The sequence below is a fragment of the Pollachius pollachius genome, assembly GCF_949987615.1.
Source record: "Pollachius pollachius genome assembly, chromosome: 16".
NCBI lineage: Eukaryota > Metazoa > Chordata > Actinopteri > Gadiformes > Gadidae > Pollachius > Pollachius pollachius.
Genome location: NC_136949.1, coordinates 10858132 through 10881006, shown reverse-complemented (window position 1 = coordinate 10881006; position 22875 = coordinate 10858132). Strand labels below are relative to the sequence as shown.

The window sequence follows — 22875 nt, the reverse complement described above, 5'->3', positions numbered from 1 at the left end:
TCCCCCTCTCTCTGTCTGAGTTCTCTCTTTATTCTCTGGTAGATTTTTCCCCTCTCTGCTTTCTTTCTTTATTCTCTCTCTCTGGAGGCCTCACTCTCCTCATTTGCTCTCCCTCTCTCTCTCTCTCTCTTTCTTTCCCGCCCTCTCTCTCACCCCCCCCCCACCGGTCTTGTGACTTTGCTTTCTGTGACATAAGTTATCCTGAGTCAGCTGTTCCAGCCCCCTTGCGTGGCGGGGTTATTGTGGAGCAGACCCTGATTACTGTAACACGCAACAACATCCAGTACTACCAGCACAGTATTGATTCGGTCAACTTCTACTTCAAGATCATTCTCAGCCGTCCTTTGAAGTCGCTTTGGATTAAAGGTCCGTTGAGTGTCGGAATCTAGATGTCTTAATGGAAACTAGGAACGTTAATGTGGATAATGTTTCCTCAACAGGTTTCCATGCTAAGAATAGCCCCATATAACCATTTCATCATAATTAGTCAAACTTGTTTGAAATGGCAATACAACATACTTAAGAAGGCAAATTCAACAAGAATACTTACTCATACACATATACCAACACACACTCGTATCCCAAAACTTCCTCTTAACTAGTTCAGACCATCATTACGACAACCGGTGGGGGCTAAGGGTGGGAAGGGAGGGTGTTAAGCGATTTGTAGAGACCCCTTCACCCCCCCGACCCCTTCCCCTGCCCCCTCTCCTCTAGAGTTTCAGGAGAGGTGGTGATGTGCAAGACAAGGCCTTCACGGTCAACAACACACACAGTCCACACACACAAGAGGCCTTTGCTGAAGGAGTGCTGTCTGTCTCGCTGCCTCTCCAACTCTCTGCTTTTGTGTGAGGGACTCAAAAGCACAGTCACTCACTATGCTCACTGAATGTGTGCGTGCGTGCATGCGTGTGTGTGCGAGAGACAGAGCTCTGGCCTATTGAAAGGGCACCCCTACTCCAAATGTATAGAACATGTCATACACCGAGGTTTCCTGGAATCACCCGTACCAATATATCGTCACAGAAACTCAGGTCCATGACTGGGTCCTACCCGTTGTACTAGGGAAAACAAGACGTTTCTTAAGGACAACACGTCCTAACAGAGTAGTAAACCAGGACTCTACTGAGCGGTTGAACCAATAACAAAACAAAACAGGTTTCTCTCCAATCCGTCTAATCTCTCTGTGTTCAACGCGTTCAAACAGGAGTGTGGCGGAGCAGGTCGCCACATGGCCCACATCCACCACACACACACACACACACACACACACACACACACACTTCCCAGCATGCTTTGAGAGCAAAAGAGAAGAAGCAGAAGAAAACAAACATAAACACACCACCAGCACAACCATCATTGAACAAACAGCTTGACTCAGAAAGGAAAAACACATGCAGGCTTTTAAAACTTGCAGGAACACCGTATAGCTTATTTAACTGTAAATAACAATGCATTCTGAAGCCTGTTTAGACGTGCACACAAACAGTTGCACACGCATGCACACACGTACACACACTTTGCACGCATGCATACACACATACACACGCTTCTTATGTATGCACACGCACACACACACACACACACACACACTTCCTCCACATGTACACAAGCATACACCCACATGGTGGGTTGGTATGCTTGCTTGGTTTCAAGGTACACACACGGGTGTGTGTGTCTGTCTGGCTGGCTGTCATACAAGGTGTAAGAAAACCCTCTTAAATAAGACACACAAATCAAAATACATGCTGGCATGTTTCACTCACACCAAATCCCACCGCCAGACAGCGTGTGGCCGCTCGCCTGTGACGCGAGGCCCGGGAACAGCCCACTAAACATCACTATTGTCGGGCTAATCAGTCTGACTTCCCCCCGGGGCTCCAGGAAGCCATGGCAACGCAAGGCGTGAGACGGGGCGCCATGGCAACGGCCTGGCGAGGGCCTCGTAAACCGAGTTAGGGTTGATAAGCCTGGCGCAGAGCAGACGGGTCATGTGTGGACTCAACCCTGTGATAACCGGTACAGGGAACCGAACCCGGATCCTTCTAGTACCTTCTCGATACCCTTCCTGACTCACTATTAATGCCAACTTTTGTTTCACTGCACCTCATAGCTGCTGGCAATGGTTGGTGGTTGTGTTCAGGTGCCTGACTTGGACAACAACAGTTGTCATGAAGTTTACCAATAAACATTCATTAAGATGCGGCGGCCTCTGATATTCTCCTTATATGGGCGAATACTATCAGCCAGCTTCCTGTCAGAGAGAATGTTGTGGTCCAACAACAACGTAACTGAAAACCGATGTGGCGGAGGGTTCGTCTCAAGTTGAGAGGGACGGTTTGGGTTCTTTCTTTGAGCTGAGCCATGCTAGAATAAATAAGATCAATTTGATCGTTTCTCCAAAACGTTCAATGTGCAGAGATGATTTGTCTATTGATGTTGGTGAACCAGATATAGTTAATTAGCAGTGTATCAGTTACATAGCTCAGATCAATCTGCTGGTCGCACCGGGCTCAATGAGCCGCTCAGGCACGCCTGTGCGGCCGTTATGTTTAATCCTGACGATTGATAAACACTGTGGTCTCACAATCACGCTTCAATTTATTAAACGGATGATTTGATTTGTTAGGATGGATGAGGGTTTTAGGCCAACCGTTTTTTCCGTTCCTATGTATGGTTGGCAGGTGATGACACTGGGGAGATATAGAGAGCATTTCTTAACAGAACGTATGGAGAATGTTGAATGTCAAAAGTACAGTAAACAGTAAGCAGCATGACTCAACAGAACAACCAATCAACTGTGAGGTTGGTCTAGGCAAATACAGACAAGGTCCCTGGATAGATCATGATATCCAACAATGAGTTATACCAAAACACTAACGCATTTTATTGATCACAGAGGGAGAAATTGTTTCGCACAGTAAAGCTTGAAATTGTTCTCACTTACACACGCTCACGCACACACGCATGCAGGCATACACAAACACACCCAGTCCCAGATAGACAAACACACACGCAGAATTGCACGACCAGCTCTTTCCACTTTCCACTACTTCCTGTGTCCTTGGCAGAGAGCGAGCAAGCAAGAGAGAGAAAAAGCAGGATGGTGGAGTGAATCTCTCCAGCTCCGACTTCACATACCGACAAAAGCATTAAAGGACGTAAAAAAACACACATTTGACGCGTCTTCTGCTCTCGATCGAGCTTGTATACGAACTTTAGGTGCCGTCAGTGCGGGTTTCCAACACCTAGCTTGTCTCTAGATGAATGTGCACAAAATAAGGCAGAATTCAAGATGTCGATGTAACCGAAATGCTGATGAATGCAACAGATAAAATGCCTGCATGTTTTCAATTCACAGAATATGAATTCAATATGGGTTTATTAAATACTTATTTATTCATGTGTACAGAAATACAAAACCCCTGCTGTTTCCAATGTGAGTCCCATTTCTTCACCATTATCGTTGGTCTCACGGTTGCGAAAGCGATATGTAAAAAACACAAACACATATAATACGATGAACATGTTTTAACTGATCCCAGAAAACCGGTTAACGCACATGATCTCTCAGACGATCACGAGACACCGTCCGTCTCCTCAGCCTGGCTGAGGTTGTACTTGAATTCCGTCCTCACTCTGATTGGCTGAAGTCCGGGGTCTCTGGCCTCACCCATTGGCTCCTGGTTGTCGCCTTTAAGAAAAACCACACACACACACACACACACGCACACACAACAAAATAATAACTTAATCTCCAGACACACAGGTTTTCTAGTTCACTTCAGGCAAACCAGGCAAGACCCAAATGAATTACAAATGAACTTCAACATAAATGGTATTTTCTATTTGTCCTATTTGTTGTTCCAGCTTCCCAAGTCTCCTCATGTAGGCTGGCTACGCCCTCTCATGCACCTCACTCGCTAACCCTCGTCATAATGTCTCTGGCATGAGCGCGCCAATTCTGTGTTCACAGCCGTCGCCATAGGGGTAGCACAACCAGCAACTGATCCTGTTTGAATTGAACAACTTGTTTGAAAAACAAAGATGGCGGGCCAAACAAAAGTCTTTGTACAGCAAAAGGAGAGGGAAAAATAAGGGCCCAGGGATCGTTTCCGCGGGTACCGACGTCACCGTTGTATTTGTATACCCTTGCGTTTGTTTGGTTGGAATCCATACGCAGCTCTGCAGGCGATGTATACGTCCAGTTCCCACCAAATGCTAAAGTTCCCCATGAACCCTCGTACATTAAAACGACAACATGTAACGTCTTTTGTTGGATATGAACCATCACTTTGTCTCGCAAAACAATATTTATGCATTTGGTTTTCTGGGATGTGGGGTTGAGAAGTGGTTTTACGAAGACCTCAGGTGAAGCTGGCTCAGTGTCAATGTGCTGATGAAGATCTGTTTCATAAGAGTTACAGGGGTACCTGCGGGACGCTATGAAATCAGCAGAGGCGTCTGCAGAGACAAGCCCCACAGCCCCATCACCAGGGTGTGGCTTCACTAGCCCGCACATCTGGCTTGTACTCACGATAAACCACCATCTGGCAGAGTCTGAGTCTCTCTCTCTCTCTCTCTCTCTCTCTCTCTCTCTCTCTCTCTCTCTCTCTCTCTCTCTCTCTCTCTCTCTCTCTCTCTCTCTCTCTCTCTCTCTCTCTCTCTCTCTCTCTCTCTCTCTCTCTCTCTCTCTCTCTCTCTCTCTCTCTCTCTCTCTCTCTCTCTCTCTCTCTCTCTCTCTCTCTGAGACAATGGCTGAGCAGCATTAGCCGAATGTAGTGTGGAGACGGGCCCCGGGGCCCTTCTTGAGACACAGCTTGTTATTCACGCCGGAGCCCAAAGGGTGACTCGGCGTAAAGGAATCCGGTTGAACTTGAAACATTAAAACTGAGATTTCGACTGAGCGAGTTTAAATCCTTTCAGCGCGTCGGTGAAGCGTGTTCTCCTCCCTTCGCTTGGTGTGCTCAGGGAGTGGCTCCCGGGGACATTGTGTGCTCAGCTCTTTGTTTTTGTCTCTTCGTCACGTCGCCGCTTGTCGTTAGCGGTCTACTGCTGGTGTAGAAGGGGACACGTGGATGTGTGAGTGAACGAGAAGCCCCCCCTCTTTAAGGAAAGAGAGAGAGAGAGAGACAGTCGGACAGAGAGTAAAGGTAGATTGTTAGAGAGGTAGAGAGAGAGAGGCAGAGATAGACCTGAGGATATTGATCTTAACATATTGACTTCTGACAGCGAAGTCTGATACTGTACAGCACTGTACAACACACAAACACCACAGGCTTACACACACATCCAGAGATATGCCGGCACAGTACTATGCATACACACACGCCACATGCACATTGTGTGCGCACTTATATACACACACACACACACACACACAAAACTAAATGAAAACTTTCAAGTTAAATTGTATTGACGATTGTTTGAATGGTGAAGTGTGTGTGAGGGAGAGACGCAGCTCAGGCCCCAGTGCCGCGCCGCGTCCCAGAGCGGCCGTGCTGGAGGCTCCGCTCCACCGCCACACTCCCTCCCTCCACTCCACTCCAGGTCTTACATAAGGCCCTAATTGGGCCCCATTCTTTCACACAGGCCCTGGCCCAACACAAACCACCCCAATAATCCATCTCAAACTGGTAAATTACAGACCAGCCGCCCGCCTCCCCCCCCCATCATCATTTACTGCTCTGCACGCAGCCTCAGCCATGAGAACCAGGGATCTGCCCTCCAGGATCGACTCGCTGGGTCTGGCTCCCCCCCCCCCCCCCACACACACACACAATCTAGTTAACAACTTCCAGACTCTGACTGTGCTAATAGTGATTCACTGTGTGGGATAGAGGGAAGAAAGGAGAGGCGGAGAGAGACAGGGAGAGAAAGAGAGAGTAGGGGCGAGAGTCTGTATTGCTGTATGGTGAACCCCCTCTCTCCCCACCACCACCACCACCATCATCATCATTCCATTCCTCCGCCTGATGAAGCCTCCTGTTTATCACTTCCCTCCTTTAATGTAAACCCAAATGCAGTAACCCTGTGCCCCTCCCCCCACCCCACACGCTGACTGGACACCTCCAGGAGGTGGTGCGTGATCCAACTGCTGTCGTTATGTGACCTTTGACCTCTCGGTGGGGGAACGGGGGAAGGACAGAGCGCGTGCAAACCGCTGCCTGAGCTGATGTCATCATCGGACATCTGCGTGCTCTGGGTCTGATTGGGACGGGAGGGGGGGGCCTAACGTTTCACAGGTTCTCTTCAGACCGCAGACCCGTTCCGTGGACCCGTCGTGACGTGGCGCTGACTCACTCCCTCGCCTCAGCTTCCTGCATGCCCCAATAAGGAGGTGGAGGTGTTTGGAAGATGGAGAGGAGCGACGGAGAGAGACCAGAGGGATGCGTCGTGTCGTTTTCCCGCCTTATAAGAGCCGCGGCGTGGCCCTGGGGATCACGGCGAGGCCTGTTTGTTTGACAGTTGAAGGTGGTGACAGAGAGCGTGAGGAGACACCGCCGCCGGTGTCTCAGGGCCAACACGAGTCCAGAAGCTTGTCGAGTTCCTGGAAGGGTTTCAGAGGCCTGGACATAAATGAACCGTTTTTATTCGCCGATTACCAGATTGATTTGTCCGCCACTCACTGAATGTTTTACGGAAAAATAATCATCCAGTTCTTTGTTGGCAGTTTTGCCTGAGGGTGAAGGAATCTCCTCACCAAACCTATCAAAAGTTCAGAATGGCCCCATGACCCTTCCACTCCTTGGGACACTAAACAACCTGGCCATGCATCGTGGAGCGACGTGTAAAGACGTGAAAAGACGTGGAACTGCTTGGTTCCACAACACTAACAGCATGAGTCTCGTCTCGGTTGGGCCAGTGGACCAGGGGGTGTGATGGAACACATTTGAACACATTCATCATCCAAGAGGCAGGGGCCGGGCTGTGAGGGCTGGCGGGGAGCCAGCCGTGAATCATGATGGCGGCGTTTCGTTGTCTTCTTGCCCAGAGGTTCTGGTTATTACTCACGGAGCGCGACACTGATGAGGATGATGATGAGGATGATGATGGTGGTGGTGGTGGCGGTTGCTGCCAGAACATGAACAGGGACGTGAGAGAGGCAGGGCCGAAGTTTGTGTTTGTGTGAAATATGAGTTGCTGTACACATTTGCGTGTCTAGAAGTTTATATTATTATTTGTATTTGCATGCAGGCATGTAAATGTGTACATTTTTCGACGTGCATGTGTTTCAAGGTGCAGTACATGCTTGTCTACATAGATTAAGTAGTTATTGGCTAAACATTGGGACTCGCTTATGGTGGTGTGAGATTATTTATTTTTTGCTAACTATACTTTCACCCCATTCGCGGAGGGCAGAAAAGCTTTAACAATTTTTTAAATAAAACCTTATTTTTCGATACCCCCTCCAAGAGTTAATAAATAAAAAAATAATAATAAAATAATGCTTCAATAGAATCCAAACCCATATCAACAATAACAATACAAAAGTATATCCTTGAGTAAGGATAAATACACACACACACAAACAGTTCAAAACTAGATTGAGGTCTGAGCAGAACGGACTCTCTGAATAGAGTACTGAAGACAGGGGAAAGAGAGAGGGAGCGAGAAGGAGGGAGGGGAGAGGAGGAGGAGGGGTCTTTACAAGGGAGCAGGCAGAACAAAGAGGCCTTTGTGTGTTGGGGGGGGGGGGGGGAGGGAGGGAGGGAGGGAGGGGGAGGCGAGAGGGGTGTACAGGGAGTGTTCTGCAGTGTACACGGTCCGGACTGCATTCCTGCGGTGTGATTACGAGCTGCTTCTAGTTCATTCTCCAGCAGGAAACAGACTTAACCTCTCCCTCTCTCTTTGTTTCCCTCGTTCTGTCTGCAGCTATCTCTCTTTAGAATAGCTCTCTCCATGTGCTCTCCTTCTTGCCCTGTCTTTTCACTTTTTCAGTCTAGTTTGTCCCTCTGTCAGTCTCTCTCTAGTTTGTCCCTCTGTCAGTCTCTCTAGTTTGTCCCTCTGTCAGTCTCTCTAGTTTGTCCCTCTGTCAGTCTCTCTAGTTTGTCCCTCTGTCAGTCTCTATAGTTTGTCCCTCTGTCAGTCTCTCTAGTTTGTTTCTCTGTCAGTCTCTCTATAGTGTCCCTGTCAGTCTCTCTATAGAGTGTCCCTCTGTCAGTTTCTCTCTATAGTTTGTCCCTCTGTCAGTCTCTCTAGTTTGTTTCTCTGTCAGTCTCTCTATAGTGTCCCTGTCAGTCTCTCTATAGAGTGTCCCTCTGTCAGTTTCTCTCTATAGTTTGTCCCTCTGTCAGTCTCTCTAGTTTGTTTCTCTGTCAGTCTCTCTATAGTGTCCCTGTCAGTCTCTCTATAGAGTGTCCCTCTGTCAGTTTCTCTCTATAGTTTGTCCCTCTGTCAGTCTCTCTCTAGTTTGTCCCTTTGTTAGTCTCTCTATAGTTTGTCGTTCTGTCAGTCTCTTTACAGATTGTCCCTCTGTCAGTCTCTCTATAGTTTGTCGTTCTGTCAGTCTCTTTACAGATTGTCCCTCTGTCAGTCTCTCTGTAGTTTGTCCCTCTGTCAGTCTCGCTCTTCAGTCTTGTGCGTGTTCTTCTCTCCTTTAATTCATGTAACAAGTCTGATACAAAATGAACTAAACAGTACACAAAGAAGTTACATCACATGGTGACCATTTGGGTACAAGGCTAACACAAATGTAGAGCCACTTAATAACTAGCTCAGGGGTTAGTTAAAGAAAAGGCCAATAAATGGGCAATCCCCGCCCCATACCCAACATGTACTCAAACAAGCAGGCTAACACAATCCCTAAGCAAAGGTACCTTGACAGACTAGCGTGAATTTCAGTTTGTGAAATGACTCATTTGAATAGGCTTTGAAGCCGGCTACTAAGTCACTGCAATCCATTAGGTCTGCAATATTTTCACCCATGCAAATGTAGCATTAAGAAGCTAAATAGCGATAAGCTCAAATGAGTAGGCGATCCAAAGCCATCGCTACCAAAAGTCTAATGCAAACCTCCTAGCATCTCCAAAGAAATTGCTAGCACCCCCTACTAATATAGCACGTCCTAATAACTAGCGGACTGGCAAGTTAGCAGAAATGCTAATGAGTAGAACGTGACTTTGAAATAAGTTGCACCCCACTCCCTCAGGGCTAGCTCTATTCTCTCATGTTCAGAACTCTATTTAAAGTGCAGCCGGCACTGCGGCCGACAAGCAGCAGCTGTATTGTGTTGCAGCTAACATGGCAGCCTCGGGAAAGCGAAACACGACGCAGCCAGCATTCAGACGCCTGAATCGATGCGCAGACTCACAACTCGAAGTGCAAACGTACAACACAAGACACATAACCTTTGGAAGACTTTCTCATCAAATGGCCACTGAGGAGGAATAGTTTGGCACATGAACGTGAATTAGATTTGGTTAAACTCAGTTCTAAAATTTAACAACAACAAGGTCTCAAAGCAGAGGAGCTAAAAGACAAAGTACCAGTTTAGGAGAAACAGCAGTACCTCCATATTCCTAGCTATGTTTCCAGACACTTACATTTAGCCAGACAGGCTGAAAAAGCATACAATCTAAATTGTGGTGGCTAAAAAGGAAGTTATAGTGCCCTTAAACCACGAGTGTGGTCTGAGCTCTTGAATTGAGGGGATGTGTGTGTGCGTATGCGTGTGTGTGTGTGTGTGTGTGTGTGTGTGTGTGTGTGTGTGTGTGTGTGTGTGTGTGTGTGTGTGTGTGTGTGTGTGTGTGTGTGTGTGTGTGTGTGTGTGTGTGTGTGTGTGTGTCGGGTACAAGTGGTACCTGTGTTAGGCCGACCTGCGGTAGGCCATGGCCATGTTTTCCTCTTCTCCTCTGCCTCCTTTGTACCTCCGTTTCCTTACACTGGCGAGTATTACACCGTCCCACCACCACCTCCACCCATACCACCAACGTCCCGCCCCCCCTCCCCGGCCTGCTGTGGGCCCATAGGTCCAGCTGTTCCCCAGGATTAGCCGTTTCCCTGAGGGGTTCCTGTGCACATTTACACAAACCTACTCACTGGAAGACATACTCTCTCTGCCTCACACTGTCCTATTCCACTTTGCCCCACTTCTCACCCTTCTAACTCAGACAGCACACACACACACACACACACACACACACACACACACACACACACACACACACACACACACACACACACACAGACAGACCACTAAATGTCCCCACAAAGATACCAAATCTGGCATATTCACACACACTTTCCGTAATCACTTGTAGGGACACATCGTCTTCCGAAAGACACATGTCACCCCCAAGGATACCTAATATACACACACACACACACACACACACACTTGGTAAAATGAAGGTAAAAAATTGTACCAAGTGTGTGTGTGTGTGTGTGTGTGTGTGTGTGTGTGTGTGTGTGTGTGTGTGTGTGTGTGTGTGTGTGTGTGTGTGTGTGTGTGTGTGTGTGTGTGTAGCAAGATTTACTAAGGATCTAAAACGACCTTCATGAATACACAAACAATACTTATTTACCCCTCTTCCTCTGTCTCTCTCCCCTTGTGTCCACAGTGCTGGTCTGTAGCTTATCATGGTTGTAGCCATGTTTGCTCGGGTCAGTGTCCAGGATGTTGTGTCACTGAAACGCTGCCATGGGAGCCCCGCAGGTCGGAATAACACCACCGCAGCATATCCCATTTCCTCCCTTTATGTCTCTCCCTCTTCATTTCTATCTCTGTCGCTTTCTCTCTGTCTGCTGGCTGGGAGTGTTTGGATTGAGTCATAAATAACGTACATATCATGATGTTTTCTACGGTAACCATCAAAAGTGGTTTTCTATTTACAGTAGGACTTGGTCTTCAAAGCAATTCCAGGGGAAATAACAGCGGCCGTGTGTGTGTAACAGGAAGTGGGGGAAGCCGCTGGGAGCACCAATATCCTGTTGGTATTAAACAGGGAGCCGCGGCTTTGATCCCTTCTGAAGGGATTTACTCCAGGCCTCAGAATTCTCTCTCTCCCTCCCTCTCTCTCTCTATGATTATGTGGTTCTCACATACTACACCTACCCTTGCAATTTGATGTCATTTAGTTTCTCAGCCCTCGGGTTGAAATTAGAACAAACTTGGTGGAGATGTTCGAAAACATTCCAAATCTATCCAGTTGTTTTTATAGGAACACGGTCTTGCAGGAATGAGTGTATTTTGGAGCTACTTCCATTTCCTGATGGTATGTTTTGATTGATCCCCGGCCTGGCTTGCAGGGTGATTTGGATAACAGCGGTGAGTGCCAGCGTCTTGCTGTGAACCGTAAACGTTGACGCTTCTGCAGCGGGCATCTCTGGCCGGCGGGGGCGTGCGGGGACAGGCGGGGTTAACGCCAGCCCGTCCACAGCCTATCGACTGATTGGACCTCAAACAAGCAGACTGCGGTTCGGCGCCGAGCAGGCCTGACCTCATCGGACCGCTTTGTTAGTTTAGACGGGCCCGGGAGAGGCTGGACCACACACTCACAACACACACTCACCCTCACACACAACAAGCATGAACTTGTGTACAGTCCTGGTGAGGCCGAGACCAGAGAGGATGAGGCGAACATATACAGAGATGTGTTGCTCACTTTGGGGTTACAGACTGGAACTCGCAATGCGGTGGAATACACCATTTTTTCAAGACCTGTAAACTGCATCGAGTGTGTCACAAGAGGGAAGCAGCAGAGTCTGAGAACTTTGGCTCGTAAACATGCAACAGACGACCCGTTGTAAATAATGTGGTTGAAAGACTATGATTTCAGAATTCAACTTCTGATGTACAGTACATACAACCTATGGAGTACACATGAAGACAGACTTGCAAGCGTTCTGACTACCATCCAACAACCCACATTTCCAAGGGGTCCAAACCACTTGCGTGACTGAAACCTTACTGTACCTGACTCCAGTGCCACTTTCTACGTACAGAGCTGCAGGGAGCTGAACCCCAAACTCCCTGACTTGCCATTACTAACCGCCAACCTATTCAGTGCTGACGAAGCGTCAATCAAGTGGTCTGAAGAGGTGGAACATTCCCGAAAGTAAGAGTCCTGTCACGTTCTTGCTCTGCCCACACACCGAGTCAATAGACCTGAGTCATGAGTCAGACATCTGCGTCACTTGTATGATCCGGATGATTGACTCAAGGTACTATGGAGGATCTTTACTTTGTTAAAAGATGATATCCACCCCTGCACTAAAGGTGCATCCAACAACATGATTTGTTGAATGCACGTTTTGTGGCTAGAATATCAAATCCTTTGGTGAAGGAAACCAGACACCAACATCTTTGTTCAAACACATTGTAACCTGAACATGTTTGAGCGCCTACAATCCCCATTGACCTTCTCACCAAGCCTTAGAACTAAGAAGGGGATTGGAGAGCCAGAATCACAATGACGTGCTGAGGACCTGAGTGAAAACCACTCCTGTCCAAATTAAATCCCATTGTAGCCTTAAGTCTACACGTAGTCATGTTGACCCCTCTTCCCTTAGTGGTTTAAAGCGCAACTGGTTTGTTAGAACCTCCAATGAATTAGCATGTAGTGATGGTATGAAGGATATCAAGGAAAAGCATTTATCCGTGAAGCTTAGAATTACAGCTAGACTCATTTAACTGCATCACAAGGGGGAAAAAACACATTTAACTACATTGGTTTTAAGAACTTGCCAGCAGTAAGAAAACTCTTTCTACGAGCACAGAATGTAAAATTATGAAAATAATGAACCTGCCATTACTTTCTAGTAAACAACACAGTACTAGCTCCTAAATAAAATAGTAGGTACTATGTCAGAAGGGATGGAAGATGGAGGAAAGGACACAATGAATGAAGGAAGGAACAAATGAAAGACAGAAGCTGTTGGGGTAGGAGTGTAGGAAAGTTAGGGAGAAAGTGTAAAAAGTTATGTAAATAAGGAACAGCCAAATTTGAAGACACAATAAAGACAATTATCGCACCATAAAAGGCCTTGGCGGAATCATCAGTATAGTGCACTTATGTAGCCTCAACAAACAATGCCTGTGCAAGCTCTGTCTCCAAATCACAAGTGATTAAACAATTAGTGATGCCAATTATGATCATTGCTCGTTGCTTCATAGAGTGCAAAGATGAAATCAGCAATTTTAAATTATTATTTAAATCAAAATAATAATGTCACGTAACCAAGACTGTGATTGAAATCTGGATCACGGTCATAAACCAAGCCAGATGAAATTAATTTATGACAGGGGTCAGATGTGCTTGATCAATGTGGCGACCATGTTGTGCACTCCATCTTTTGCCTGGTCAGACATCTTGAGCTTATAAAAATAACACCAACATAAGCAGCTAATGCCAACCTGATCAATGATAAAATCAATGAAAAACAATGGTGGCACAAATGTTCATATTTTAAATTCCTCCAAGTAGCCTTAGCAAAACAAAAAACGTGGATTGACGGCACAGCTGACGATTACAGACAGCCGTTGCCAGATCTGTTCATGTATCACCACTTTCATGACCTGGTGAAGAAAAATGTTGGCACTCTGCAACTCAGAGGGAGCCAAGGGAAGATTTGAGAAGGACAGTAGCTGTGTACAGGTAGGTCAATACTAGGTCGGGAACAACTGCCAAATGGTTGATGGTTGTTTGCCACATACCTGAAGTAGTATAATGGAGTTCTAAATATTCATCCACAGACTTTCCCAAAACTCAACTCATGTCCTCAAAGCACGTGAGTAGGTTGGTCAAGAGATGGGATGGTAGGAGTAGGCCTGCGCTAGGTTAGGGAGAGGTAACAAGGTATGTACCTCCTGACCTACCTAGAAAGCCTTTACCTTGCTGCTTGTCAGCTGCACTTTGGTTCTTAAGAAGGAGACGGAAGAGAGATAAGGCAAAGGAGAGTCAAACACCCTTTGTATTCAATGGGAAATCCCAGGAGATACAGTCAATAGCAATAAACCTAGAAATTGATAACATTGTAATACAGCCAGCCGCCATGAGTAGACAGAGAACTTTCTAGAATCGAACCCAGAACCTTTCTACTAGGAATCAAAAACGCTGACCACTAGACTACCCTGCCTTAACCACCCCAACTGATACAACAAGCAAGCATCAATGAAACACGTTCCCCTTTATGTACGAAGCAACAGCCAACTACACTATATTCTCTGATCAAAGACACAAACGCACGGTTGTGTCTGATTCCACACATGTCCACGCTAAACGCGTACCCCTCCAGACTGTGAAACCAGGGCACAGACCGACCCTGGTTCAGGGTGGGCCACTTCGTGCTACCGCGCAGAATGCTTTGGATTCCGCCCGTGAACTCGGACGGAGGACAAGACATGTTCCTTGGCACGTTGCTCGGCAACATTTGGCAAAGAAAGGAAGGGCCTCGAAACCGCAGGAAACCCGAGGGACGTGAGCGGAGTGAGAAGAGGACGGAGGCTTCTCAGAGAGCCAGAGAGAGAGAGAGAGAGAGAGAGGAGCGACAGCAGAATTATAAGCTGCACCCAGCACTTAACATATTGTATGGGCCTTTTTAAAACCTTGGGATTCGTGGTGGGTCCACTTTTTCTTTGTTTATTTTGACGGTTGGTTGTTAATTCTGTTGTTGGTGCCCTTTCCAATATCCCTGTGTGTGCTATTGTAAGAGTGAGTCATGAGAGGCCTTGTCTGCCTTTGTCACCAAGCACTCTCTGTTTATGTTGTCATGAAGTATCAGGCATTAAAACGTTATTGATTTTGACTACTTACAAGCACGGTTGACAACATTAAAAAGGATATTAGAACACACTATGGATAATTGTGTGTTTCTAAGTGCACACACCTAGCAATTACCTGATTCAAGTTTAGGTTTTACAAAGGCTGATGCAATTGATTGAAGTTCAGGCAGAAACAGTCTTCCCTTGAATACAAGGGCAAACTGAGATGTACTATAAAGAAAATTCTCAGTATTCATATATATACACACATCGGTGTGCATTCATAAGTTGGCTGGGGGGAATGAAACTGCTACCAAAAAGGTGATTTGCCTGGGTTTCCACTAGTCAGGATCTCAGGAGGGAAGATTGCATGCGAGTACGATGTTGAAGGTTTAATTGTTTGAGACATTCTCTGCCCTCAACATATTACTAAATACATGCCAACATCTGCGTTACAGCTTCTTTCCTTAAAGGGTGTTGCAGTTTTCAACAGGTAGTTCACACAATAAGGTCACACAGCGAGAGACGAGGTCTGGATGCAGGGGTCTTAATAAACATTTAAAAACATTCACTCGACTAGAGAGAGTTCACAAGGAAGGGGTTTAACGTTCCCCAAAGCGCAACGCGTTCTTTCCGAGGGTACTCATACTTTTACTTTGCAAAGCAGATTGTTCCATGCGTACTGTGGAAAGGCCCTTAGCGACCCAAATGAATGAATTCATTTAACAGAGGTGCATGGGGGCCGGCACGCTGTGTGGAGCTGGCATCACGCCGCGTTGGTCTGCTCTTTCACACAGCGACACAGCCAACGCACGCCAACGTTTCCACTGAGGCCTCACAGGGACTGCACGGGGGGGGGTCTGCGTCAAAGCAACCGCATGAAAACATAAATACAATGTCACCTGGGATGACCCCAGTGTTGGGGGTTGGGGGGGATGGATGTCCCAACCAAGAGATAAATAAGGATAATATGGTTAGGGAGTAGGTCTTCTTCGATCACCTTGAGGGACATGAGCTGGTAGTTAGCAAACCGCTCTAGGAGCTTAGCGTCTCATGGAACACCTGTTGTTTATGGCCAACCTTCCCCGCCAGACGTGAGCGCCATGAGCGGCCGCCAGATAAACAGGTGATACAACGCTTTGAGTGCATCAAGGAAATGGGTGGATAAGACCAGCCCCCTGTCTGTCTGAGGACTGTATCAGTGGACTTAGACTTTGAGTCCAGACTTTACAGCCCAGAGACCGCCGCCAAAGGAAGTCGACTGTTGATTGTTGACTGTTGTGCCGTCGGCCAGACATTATGACTTGAGGTCCCACGGTGCTGCACGTCTCAAACATCCGATAACGAGATGAAGAGAGGACGTGCCGTCTCTCCCGTAAGCTATCTGGAGCGAGGGGCTTTTACACTCCACCCCAACCCCCCCATTCTATGTGGTGTGGAGCAACGCTATTCGATTGGTCGTTTCATCAAAAAGGTCTTGTGACGCGAGTGGCGTAATCGAAACATACGTAGGTCAGGGGCGGTGAGGGTCGGGGAGAGTGAGGACATCCTCGGCCGTAAGAGAACCTCACGTGGCGGCGTTAATGTCCAGATTGATGACACTCCCATGTGAGGAAAGCCCCAAAGGCGTGACATCACAGCGGTGTCGTCTAACGGCTGCTAAGGACAAGGAGAAGGCGGGGACAACGGAAACCATGGCGACTGGGAAACCCGAGGAGCACGTTGAGGACCGAAGGGTCAGTAGATCGTGGCTTGGTGGGTTGGGATCAGCTCTCCTCGAAGCAAACGTCAGTTTGTTCATGTCAAAGCACCGGAAAACACACACACACACACACACACATACACACACAAACACGCACACACACACACAATATTGAAGATAAAGATCATAAGCTAAACGAATCAGGCCCCTTTCATTACTCAACCACACTCACCTGTGGTGTTCTACATGTTTCTCAACCCCCTTCACCAAAACATCAGATAGCAGCACTAATTCATATTTATTGACACTGGGCTGGGATGTCCTCACACAACCCTATTTATTAATACAGCTTTTATTGTTGCTTTAGAACTGCCTTCTTTTTTTTTTTTTTTTTGAAATATATTTATTGAGTTTTCAAATTTTTCAACATACAGACAAATATAATTATTCACATATAAAACAAATATAAAATAAATACAATTACAAAAACAAAAACAAAGTACAAGCAAATAATAGTAAGAAGAAAAAAGAAGAAGATGTATAAGTAATTACAACCTGCACTTTCCATACAAGGTTAAGCTTGGAAATATTGAACTTGCATCAGAAATGTCAATCTAAGCCTCAAGCAAACCCCTGGCGTGGTGGCTCTCAAGAAATCCCATAAATTGTCCCCACACTTTAAAGAAAATTTTCATTTTCCCCTTGGAGGCATATGTCAATTTTTCTAAAGCTAAACAGTTGGAGAGACTTTTGAGCCAATGGCTCACTGTCGGAGTCTCCGTACTTTTCCATGTGACTGCAATGCAGTGTTTAGCCACTAGGGAGCAAAGAATAACAATGTTTTTGTTCATACTAGACAACTTTAAATCTGGTAGAAGTACTCCAAGGATAAAAATGCGGGGGCAGACAGGCAACACAGTGCAAATCACATCTGAAATTGTTTTAATGACCTTTTCCCAAAAACATTTAATATCAGGGCAGCTCCAGATGCAGTGAAACAATATTCCCTCTTCAAGACCACACTTAATACATAAATCTAGGTTATTATTATCAAAGCGATGTAACAGAGAGGGAGTTATGTATGTACGCATGATCCATTTAAATTGTAATAGTTTATATCTGGTGTTAATAGTCTGGGTTTGTGCATCATGACAAACTCTCTTCCATTCGTCCTCAGCAATCTCTACATCCAAATCTCTAGACCAGGCCAATCTACATTTATCTGATGATTCTTTAGATTCATTCACAAAAATCTTGTATATCAAGGAGACCTGTCCACGTCCTTTAAGATGGTCAAGAACAGCCTTTTCCAGACTGGACAATGGTGGTCTATAGGGGGACTTTTTGAGTGCCGTTAAAATATAACTCCTAATTTGTAGGTATTTGAAAAAATGTTTTGAAGGGATATTATAAATTGTTTTTAAATCATCAAAGCTATAAAGCACGTCATTCTCATTATACATATCCATAACTTTACTAATCCCTCTCTCTGCCCACAATTTAAAGCCAAGGTCACTTCTGCCAGGAGCAAATCTGCAGTTTCCCCAAATCGGTGTAAAGCCTGATATATCTGGTTCTATTTTAAAGTAAGACTGGATTTTATACCAGACTCTTATTGTATTCTTGACAAATGGGTTATGAGTGTCTTTAAGCAGGTTTTTCAATGTATTAGAATACAGATAGAGCTTTAGTGGGAGAGGAGATGTAGTGGCGTTTTCTATTGTGACCCAGGGTATTGTGGAATTGTCTGAGAACCAGAACATTGCTGCACTAATTTGGGCCGCCCAATAATACCAGACAAAGTTTGGAACTTGGAGTCCTCCTCTTTCGAATGGCAAGTAAAGTAGGGTGAGTCTAAGCCTTGGTCGTTTGTTGTTCCAAATAAAGTTTGTTGTAATTTCTTTCAATTTGGGGAATAGATTAGATGGGGGCTGCAAAGGGATAGATTGGAATAAATATAAAATTTTTGGTAAGATATTCATCTTAATAATGTTGACACGGCCAATCATAGAAATGGGAAGCTCTGACCATCTTTTAAGGGATTCCGATACAGATTTTAAAATTGGATTATAGTTAGTAGGAACTATGTCATTGATATCTGGCGTTATTTTTATTCCTAGATAGGTAAAGCCATGAGGCGAGTTATGAAATGTATTCACTAATGGGGGATTGTCCCTCTCAGTTTTCCTAAAAAACATAATATTTGATTTTGTGTTATTCACTTTATAACCAGAGATACTTCCAAAAGTCTCCAACAGTTTTGTAAGTGATGGTAAGGATTGCGTTAGCTGTCTCATGAAAATAACAACATCATCAGCAAAGAGGCCCAGACGATGTTCATAATTTCCAATTGTAACTCCTGTTATTAAAGGGTGAGATCTGATTGCCATTGCTAGGGGTTCGATCGACAGGACAAATAAGAGAGGTGACAATGGGCACCCCTGTCGTGTACCCCTGGTTAGGCTAAAGGGTTTTGATATAATTGTGTTCGTCAGAACTTCAGCAGTGGGATTGTTGTAGAGCAATTTTATCCATTTAATAATTTTTTCTCCAAAACCAAATCTAGGCAATATTTCAAATAGGTACGGCCATTCGACTCTGTCGAAGGCTTTTTCAGCGTCCAGGGACAGAATGGCCGCATCTCGTCTTTCCTTTTCGTTATGAACAACATTGAGCACCCTTCTTAAATTTTGAAACGCCTGTCTGCCTCTAACAAATCCATTTTGGTCTACATGAATTAGACCTGGCAGGAGATTTTCTAGCCTCCTTGCTATGACCTTAGCTATAAGCTTTGCATCAGCATTTAAAAGTGATATGGGTCGATATGATTCACATTTAGATGGTGGTTTACCAGGCTTCAGAATGTTCATAATAAGAGCTTTAGAGAGAGAAGGTGGCAAGGAATTTGTTTTGAATGCTTCTTCAAGCATGTCCAAAAAGGGAGGCAGCAGCTTATCTTTAAAAGTTTTAAATAAATCGATGGGAAGTCCATCAGGGCCCGCGGCTTTCCCCCTCTTCATATCTGCAAGTGCAATATCTAGCTCTGAAAGCTTCATGGGACTGTCGAGAAATTCCTGGTCCTCAATAGAAAGCGTTGGAAAATCAAGACTATCAAGAAAACTGGTTCTTGTGATCTTGTTCGTGTTACTAGGCAGTTCAGATTTATAAAGTTTTTCATAATATAATTTAAATCTCTCATTTATTTCCTTTTGGTCATTAGTAACAACTCCAATTGAATTTTCAATTTCGTGGATCATTTTTTCATTCTGTAATTTTTTTATTCGCCAGGCAAGCAGTTTACCAGCTTTTTCCCCTTGGTCATAGAAGGACTGCTTTAATTTATTTAAATTAGTTAGGGCCTTGTTTGCTGACTGTTCATTATAATGGGCTCTCAGTATGGTTAGTTTATGTTCAAGTGCTGGGGTATGGTTAATTATGACCTCACCTTCCAACTCTTTAATTTGGTTTTCAATTTCCATCATTTTGTTCTTGAATTGTTTAGATTTAAAGCTGGTATAACTAATTATCTGGCCTCTGATATACGCCTTAAAAGCTTCCCACCTAATTAAAGAAGAAGTTTCAGTGGTATTGACGAGAAAGAACAAATCTATGTGTTGGCCAATGAAACAAATGAAATTGTGATCCTGCAACCATTTATTATCAAATTTCCATCTGGAAGGTCCACAGAATTCTTTGGTAGCACTGTACTCAATAGATACTGTAGCGTGATCAGAGATGATTATGCTATTGTAATAACAATTTTTCACATTTGGTACTAAAGTTTTAGAAAACAGGAAAAAATCCAATCTTGAGAACGTCTTATGCGTGGTCGAATAACATGAAAATTCTCTCTTGTCTGGGTTACGCTCCCTCCAAACATCGCAAAGGCCCAACTCTCCCATGAAGTTAAGGATTATTTTCCTCGATTGATTGTGGGAGGAGTCCTGATTACCATTACGATCAAAATCGGGATTTAACGCGCAATTGAAATCCCCACCTATTATAATATCCCCTCTTAATGAGGCAAGTGTTAGGAAAATATTATTATAAAATTGTGGCTCATCTTTATTAGGTCCATAGATATTAACTAAAATAAGATGTTGACCAAAGAGAGTGCCCTGTAAAATAATGAACCTACCCCCGGGGTCTAGAGTGGTGGTATTGACCTGAAATGGAATTGACTTGTGAATTAGGATGGCAACCCCTCTAGCATGGGATGAGAAATTAGCCACAAAGACCTGACCTTGCCACCTTCTCCTTAACCTGACAACTTCACCTGAAGTTAAATGTGTCTCCTGTAGGAGTACAATTTTAGAACCTAAGTGTTTAAGCCTTGTCATAACTTGTTTTAGCTTGACCAATCTACCCAGGCCTCTGACATTCCAAGAGGATATTTTAAATAGCTGATTACTAGCCATGTAACCTTTTATAAAGAGATCTGTCAAAGGGGACCATCATGTATCTGAGTGGCTGTATCACCGTTTGCTTAACAAATTTTACAAAAGAGGTTGAAAAACAGGTCAAAATAACAATAAGACAAATTGAAAGAAAGACAAAAAGAAAAAAATAAACAAACAAACAAAAAAGCAACAGCAACATATAACATTTTGCTAGAACCTGCAAAACAACCACAGTTAACAACTGTGGCATCGACCTAACGACTGCCTTCTATCTACAGTCAAAACTAAATTATTGCACCAACTTCCTTGGCTTTTGTTGATCCTGCAGAGAGGAGCAAAAAAAATAAAACTAACTTGTTTACGCTTTATCTCTGACTCTTAGTCTATGTAATTTAATGTAAAGACCCTTTAAATATACAGGATTTCTTATGGAACTAAAATTGTAAATGTTGTTTCGCCCAGGTTGACTCAGATTAATAAAAATGACTATAGTTTAGCACAAACTAGGTGTAAATAATAGTTTATGTTTCTGTCTCTTAATATTGTTGCTCGAGACAATTTAAAGGAAGATGGAAGAAACAAACAGAAAACTATGCACTGCACAAATTAACATATAGTATATAATAACAAAATTAACACCCAAAGTATGTTATATTTGCATGTGCTTTCTAATGATTAAATAATTTGAACGTCCATGCTCACAACCCAAAAGAGGAGGAATTTCAGTCATCATTGAAATAAAGTCTAACCTAGAAAGCTACTCCAACGTTTCAGTAAATGCAGCACTTTAACATAGCCTATGCAAATACGTACTCACTTATTCAACCTCTTCTGGATGGCTACTATTGATATTTTTCCGGAGGAAGACATGCACATCTTGAGGAGACAGAAATGTGTAGTTCTTTCCACCGTGTGTGATGCGGAGCTTTGCAGGGAACTGCAAGCCGTACTGGATTCCTTCAGAGCGGAGCCTCTGTTTCACCGCGTCATAGGCTTTCCTCTGGCGTTGCACTTCAGCGGAGAAGTCCGAAAAAAACTTCACTTGTCTGTTTTCGTACATGACTTTCCCCTTTGCTTGAGCCGCTTTCATCACACGAACTTTATCCTTGAAGTTTAAAAACTTCATGATCAACGGCCTGGGAAAGGGGGCAGAGCGCGTGGATTTTGCTGGACCGGTGGGGAAACTGGGGATACGATGAGCGCGTTCAATCCGCACCGCCGTCGGGAAATTCTCCGCACCAAGAATATCGGGGAGCCACTTCTCCAGGAAAGCTTCTGCATCCCTGCCTTCTGCGCTTTCTGGGAGGCCGATGAGACGTAGATTGGAGCGACGTGAGCGATTCTCCAGGTCCTCGTTCTTCTCAGTAAGAAATTTAACTTGCGTTTCCAATTCCGTCATCTTTGCTGTAAGCTGGGCTGCTGTATCTTCCGTGTCACTTATGCGGGTTTCAGCTGTGGTTAACCGTCCCCTGATTGTATCCAGATCCGTTCTAATGTGTGCTATACCGTCAAGTACTTCACGATGCCGCTCTAAACTTTCTGTCTTTAGTGAATTAATGGCCGCAAGTATAGCATCTGGCTGTTGGGGACGAATGGCATGTGGAGTATCTTCATCGGAGACTGCGGCTGTGTCAGTCATAATGGTGTTGCAATTATCCGCGAGCGGGCTAGCAGCCACCTCGTCCTCGCTAGCGCGACTCTCGTTGCTAGCTAGCGTTGACCTTGTAGTTGGTAATTCAGCATTAAACTGATTTTCAGTTTTTTGTCTTGTTGAATTTTTGTTTTTTCCCATTTTGGTTTGCTTTACCCGCTTTAGCTGCCGTTCAGGACTTAAAAGGGTCTGTTTTATAATTCACTTGTCAGAGACTCACGAAGTGCGACTGTCTAGCTCAACGCCATAACCGGAAGCCAGAACTGCCTTCTTAAACCCAAGGAAACCAAGGATTCCAACCTTTGGATGATGAATAGCTGGCAAGTTTGTTTGCCTTTATCTCAAACCTCCACTCTTTGGGTCGTTACAACTCAAAGCCCTCTGCCATTGTTAAAACCTCCCAACTGACATGGACGTA

At 44.9% G+C, this 22875-nt stretch overlaps 1 protein-coding gene across 1 annotated transcript in view; it reads right to left on the bottom strand.

The window, feature by feature from the left end:
* Nucleotides 1-3206: 3206 nt before the first annotated feature.
* The window catches only part of rad51b (RAD51 paralog B), a 34543-nt gene continuing 14874 nt past the window's right edge, over nucleotides 3207-22875 (bottom strand). Inside the window, exon 10 of the mRNA XM_079753470.1 lies at nucleotides 3207-3694. Within this exon, the coding sequence (XP_079609596.1) occupies nucleotides 3579-3694 (116 nt within the window). The 3' untranslated portion in view covers nucleotides 3207-3578. The remainder of the gene's footprint in view (nucleotides 3695-22875) is intronic.